The sequence below is a fragment of the Cupressus sempervirens genome, chromosome 3 (genome assembly GCF_028749045.1).
Source record: "Cupressus sempervirens isolate cs-2001-9-10 chromosome 3, ASM2874904v1, whole genome shotgun sequence".
Lineage (NCBI taxonomy): Eukaryota > Viridiplantae > Streptophyta > Pinopsida > Cupressales > Cupressaceae > Cupressus > Cupressus sempervirens.
The window spans coordinates 408,414,173-408,420,172 of record NC_143120.1 but is presented as its reverse complement, the minus strand read 5'-3'; the positions used below and the strand labels follow the sequence as shown (position 1 = coordinate 408,420,172).

The 6,000-nt window shown below is 35.4% G+C and overlaps 1 protein-coding gene across 3 annotated transcripts in view; it reads left to right on the top strand.

Annotated features, from left to right (window-relative positions):
• The first annotated feature begins 643 nt into the window (after positions 1 to 643).
• The window catches only part of LOC149566736 (U3 containing 90S pre-ribosomal complex subunit), a 209,908-nt gene continuing 204,551 nt past the window's right edge, over positions 644 to 6,000 (top strand). For all 3 annotated transcript variants that reach the window (XR_016362294.1, XM_089820082.1, XM_089820083.1), the window contains exon 1: positions 644 to 1,243. Coding sequence is in view for 2 of the 3 variants with exons in the window: in XM_089820082.1 (XP_089676208.1) it covers positions 925 to 1,243 (319 nt within the window). In the remaining variant the exon portion in view is untranslated. The remainder of the gene's footprint in view (positions 1,244 to 6,000) is intronic.

Sequence of the window (6,000 nt, the reverse complement as noted above, 5' to 3'; positions counted from 1 at the left end):
ACACAAAGAAATGTTAAAAGTGAACGACATAAAAGACTTTTTCGAAGGACCAAGACTCTTCAAAGGGGTTATTTTACTTATACAGATTCAAAACAAAAGAGACGGGCTAGAGAAAAGAGTGACTAGAAGTTTTATGTGGGTCTCTTAAGCTTGTAGCCTTGTGGATGTCATTAAAAATCTTTCATTCATTCATTGTCCATATAATATCATTCTCATTTTTAGCTCTCTCTTCATATCGTTCCTTTTGGCCCCGTTTGGTTGCTGGAAGATGAGGGCCAAAATCGGGTTATCAGAGGCAAAACCAGGTTTTGCAAAAAAACTTTGGTGTTTGGTTGGTTAAAATTATAACCTGGTTTTCAATTTCATCTTCCAATTTTGGTCAAAAATTGGAAGAAGTTTCTTCCAACAAAAAGGTGGAATTCGAAATTAAAACCAGGTTTTGAATTTTATGACAGTTTTTTTAATAATATTGTGGGGTCCACAGTATATTCATCTTCCGTGTCAACCAAACGGACCATTGGCTTTCCAAACCACAAAATCAGATTTTCGAAAACTTAATTATAAGATAACCTGGTTATGTCAAAAAATCATCTTCCCCAACCAAACGAGACCTTTAAGAGAACTTTTACGCATTGCGTCTGTTGTCACTTCTCTTTGTAAAATCAGTCTTCCTTGTCTTAGGGTTCCACCAAATTTGAACAAGCAAAAGAAATTGTCTTTCGAAGATTTTCCAACGGCGTCGAACGATTAAATTGAACAGCGAGGTGGGCGCTCACTAAAATAAACAAACAAATAATTGAAACCCATTATTACACGTTCGATTGATATACCATGGCGAATAGAAGAAAACTGAGCATAATAGATTTGTCGCAGGCTCTTCATTAGCACTAGCCAAAACTCAGTCGAGTCTAAACTGATTGAAAAATGGCCAAGAAGGTTGGTGAAAAGCAGAAGCAGGTCAAGAAAAAAAAACCTACCAAGTCTTCCTTCTCTAAACTCATTGTAAAGTCTAAGAAAATCCATGCTAGGCATCCTAAAAACGAAGAGGAAGAAAAATCGCCACCGAAGAAGTTGAAGGTCCTGACACAAGCAAAAGATGTTGCGGGCCCTGCAAAACTAAGTGATGCTGACATGAAAACTGTGGATTTTGGGAGTTCTGCAGAGCAGTTAGATTACTTTCTGAATGCCTTCCAAGCTGGCACTAGAACAAAGCTCTCTTCTTTGGAGTTGCAGGAGATCTCAGGTGCTTTCTTCAGTTTCTTAAACTAGAGTTTATGCCCTATTTCAAATATATAACCAAGTTTAAATGTAGGAGATTTTCCTAATTTAGTTTGGCCTTACAGTAAAGGTCCCATGGAGGGTATTAGGCTCCTATTTTCATGGAATAAGATGTCCCATGAACAACAAAAGAAATTACTATATGATTATTTGGAATTAGGAGGGCGGAGGGAAAATTAAGTTTGTCTATTTCTTGTCCATGTACAGCATTACAATTTTTTTAATTAATGTCTTTAAACAGTTGTATTTTATTTTTACTATGTACATGTTTCTTCGGTTTCTCTATATTCAGTGGCCATTTGTTTTTCTTATTTCGAAAATATCATATAGAGAAAATAATTACAAATGCATTGTTTTTTTTGGCAATCATTATGCAATGAGTGAAGCAGTAGAATTTTATTAGTGTTCAAGTACTATTATGAGATATAACTTTTTTGTTGAGATCAAATTTATTGAAAGACATTATAAGAAAAACCCAGGACACTCCTTCCTTAAGTTTTGAAGCTGAGCTTCATTAGAAATCAGCGGACCTCTAAGTTTAAAACATTCCTAAAAAATCTCTACAACAGCCTCTAAATTTTTTAGGAAATCCCCCTTATGGGACCCCACCTTACTTGGATGCTAGAATTGCTACCTATTCAAGCTGGACAAAGAGAGATTCCTCTATTGGTGGTACTAATACTTATTTTCTACAAGTGATTCATTAAATAATATATAGTTAAATAATTAGTCTGACATTCATTGTCACTGACAGAAGCCAATTGGTGCTCTCATCTTGTGGTGATGATATTTGAATTGAAAATTTGAAATTTATATAGTATCACACATGAATAATCAGATTAAGAGTGGGGTTCTATGGATTGGGGCTTTTTATAAATTTTCAGCAGGTGTTGCTTAGAGTTTTCAGGAATATTTTAAACCTGGCAGTCCCATGAATTTTATATGCAGATCAGTTTAAAAGTTTAAGCTTGGGAATATAAGGAAGCTAGGGATGAAAAAGAAATAGATAAGCTTAGTTTCTCTCTAGAAATTTGTTTTGGTAAGATTTTTTTCCCGTTTGGAAGGAATCTAAATTTTTAGAGGTTTGACAAGTGGAAATAACTTTCCAAAGCTGGTGGGGCAAGTTGTAGCCCCACCATATATTTTCTACTCAAATATGCAGCTTTAAAATGTAAGGCCTTTAATTTTCTTGGAAAAGATTCCAAATAATACTTAAGCAATTTGTTTTCTTCTTCATTGGACCTCCTCTTCCTTGAACATAGAAGCTTAATCCCCCTTATGGGATCCCACCCTTGGTTATTGAAACTGCAAGAAATAAACAATTTACTGTAAAAGTTTGTTATAGAAAGAAAGGTAAATCATAAATCACAATGAGCTCCTTAAACCTCTGGAATGGAGGTCGAATAAAAGAATCTAGAGATGAATACATAGAATTGTGTTGATGGCTCTTAACAATGCAAAGTCTGTGTTGGGTCATCCCTCTAATAAATAAAACAACACATTTTCTGCAGAACAAATTTCTTTCCACTTGATTCTCCTCTTTGTTTGGTTTTATTTTCTCCTCTGCCACTTCCTCTCTATAGCCAATATCACCTCCCCCCTTGGAATTTTAAAACAAAACAACTCTTATTATTTTCTAGACTACACCTTCACTCCAGTGGATTGGTTTCCTCAACTACTGCCACTTCCATTTTTATCCTCCGTTGATGTAACCCCCACTCATACCCTGTTTTTTACTTCACCGATCATTTGTTGCCACCCCAATCCATTATGTTTGGCAAGTCCCTTGATTTTTAACCCTTTCATACTATTTCCTAACTCTCATAAATGCCGCCAATTGAAGTTTGCAATAAGGGGTTAATGTTGCTGCATCAAGAAAACCTTTAATTTGAATGAATTCTTAAAATGAGTAGTAGTAATGAAAAGAAAGTAATATTTATATTCTTTTCAAAGGATGATGATAGAATTACTTTTAAATTAAATATATATATTTTATTTTATAGAACTTCAAGAAGTTGCAAGTAGAAAACTATAAATGTGTCATCTACACATAAAATGCAATGAAAGCTGATGCCAAACAAATGCTGCAAAATTGTCATTCAAGTTCAAAGTATATGTGCTTCAGAATGGATCTTTGAGCCTTACTTCATTCAGACACCTAAAGTACCCACATATTCTGATTTGGTTTTCCTCCTTAAGGATAATTATAATCAACAAGACCTACTTACTCATTTCTACATCAGAAATTATGCCCGTGCCTAACATTTTCAAATTTCCTCATACACCTTGGTGGCATAATTTTGTTCATCTTGCACGATCTATTTCATATTGTTGTGCACTAGGTACAAGGGGAATTATGTGTACGTTGAGCTCTGGTGGTGGGTATACTCTTCAAGTTCTTGTATGTCCAAGCGAAGGTGTCCTTATATTCCATGAATACTTTGAATGCAATTTTGCCTTCAGTATGAGGTCCTAGTCGTTATCAACCAAAATTACCTTCAAATTCTCTTTATTGCCCAATTTTTCTTTATGCTCGACTCTTCTTATTTTATTACCTTCTCTCTTTACAGCGATGGGTCAATGTATCATCCACTCATGCTACTCCCTTCTTCTACTCCTCTTACTCCAAAGGGAAGGTATTGCTCCTGATACCTTAGTTGCCTTTATTAATTTTCCCAATTTGTAGCATGTTGCATTTGTGGTGGAAGACCGGGTTCACTTTGTCTCCTCGACTTGATGAACAGTCGGAAATGAAGCAAGCAAGCGAGACTTATACTAAACTTAGCTATGGTAGCAGCCAAAATGTGTTAAGAATGGAAGATGATAGGGTGGACCCAATAACTTGGTTCCAATGAGTAGAGTCTTCCATTTGTTAGTGGAATAGTCCATTTAGGGAACTTCTCTCATCTTTAGACTAATCCTACATTTTTGAGTGCCCCTTCATTATTTGGTTCCATGCTTATTTTTCCTTCGTCAATACTTGACTCTCTATCTTCCAACTTTGATTTGGGGGATGCTAACTTCTCACACACTACCTATTTTCTCAGGCAATGACATACTTCTTGTACACTTGATCAAGAGCATGTTCCACTTCCAATTGTGATCTGCGTTGGCAACAATCAACCTTCCTCTTCCAAGTATCATGTCGTATACAAGATGACAACAAAGTTTGAGAGGAATTGTCGTGTCCCAATCATTACTTTCTGTGCTACCATTGCTCCAAATGACTTGATGCCATATTGGTCAATACCTACCAAGTTGAAGGTCGATGACTAGAGTGTGGTTTCCTAAGACACTTCTAGGTTTCCTTTGGAAACACATTGACTCCCAAGCTTCCATTGACAATGGTGTTTGTTAACTTTTCCCCTGTTATTTCCATCTTGACGATGGTGACTTCCTCTCAATGCACATTGTCAACAACATGGGATTAGTGGCTTAGTTACCTTCTGGTGGCGGTGGTTTGATTTTTAGTTCCCCATGTGACTTATATTGGTTCTGGCTAAGTGTGTTGTCACTTACTATATTTTAGATTGCCATTTTTAACTGTGGAATTGTTTGCAGAAGGTTTATCATATTTACATGTATTGTTGTTTGTAGCACTTGTTGTATCATGTTCTTCTTGGACTCCAATTGCTAAGGAGTATTTGTAAATTCATTGGGGGTTCTTCTCTCATTCGCCATCGCTTGTTCAATTTTTCTTTGGCTTCTCAAAGTGTAAGAGCCCTTCAGACTCTCCCTGTAGCTATTCTGAAGAATGTGTTTCTTTTGGTGTTTTTTTTTGGAATATGTAATTTTTTGGGTTTTTTTCAAAGATACGTGAAATGTTGAAATGAACAATTAAGCAAAAACACATAACAATGCCAATATAGAATCAATGACTTGCAATTTTATTACAAATAAGTTTCATGTATTTTGCAATTAAGAATAAAAACCTGATTGTAGGCGCCTAGACGAAACTTGCAATAGATTAAATTCCCAAAACCACACTAGTATATGTTTGCTAAGCAAGGAGACACTACTTGCATAGTGTTTCAGTCACCCATATAAACCAATAAACACCTACAGGATTCAAACTCAGACCTTACTCAATCATACTCTGCCTTATGATAGGTATTGTTAGATTTTGAGCCCAGAAAATAAGATGATAAACATCAATAAGAAAGAGCCAAAATTGAAACAATAAACACCAAAAATATCCTGGGAAAATCCTTCGAGAATGAAGGGAAAACCCCAACCACAAACAACAAAAGATCATTTTATTGATAATGAAATACAAGTGTACAATGTCTTTCACTTGATGCGATATATATAACAATAGGAGAGACTCTTCGTATTACAACCAAAGGTCTCTTGAGTTTTCCAAAATATAACTCTTTAAAATACAACTCTACGTATTTCCATGCTTCAATGCATGTTGAATGACACATGTCATAATATTTAATATTACAATTTAATCGTAAGTGTCCTCTTCAACTGAAGGTGACCATAATGATAATAATGTCCATATTTCCAGAAATAAAGATCTCTATGGCAGCTACATACTCCCAACACTCCCTATTAGCTAGGCTGAGATCTTTAATTGCTCAGTCACACAAGGTTGCAACCAAAATGTCAATGATAATATTTAATCACATAGAAAAATAAATGGAATCACTCAACATGAAAATCCTGCAAGAAACACAACCAAATTCTCTTATGATGCTAAGAGAACAATTTACTCAT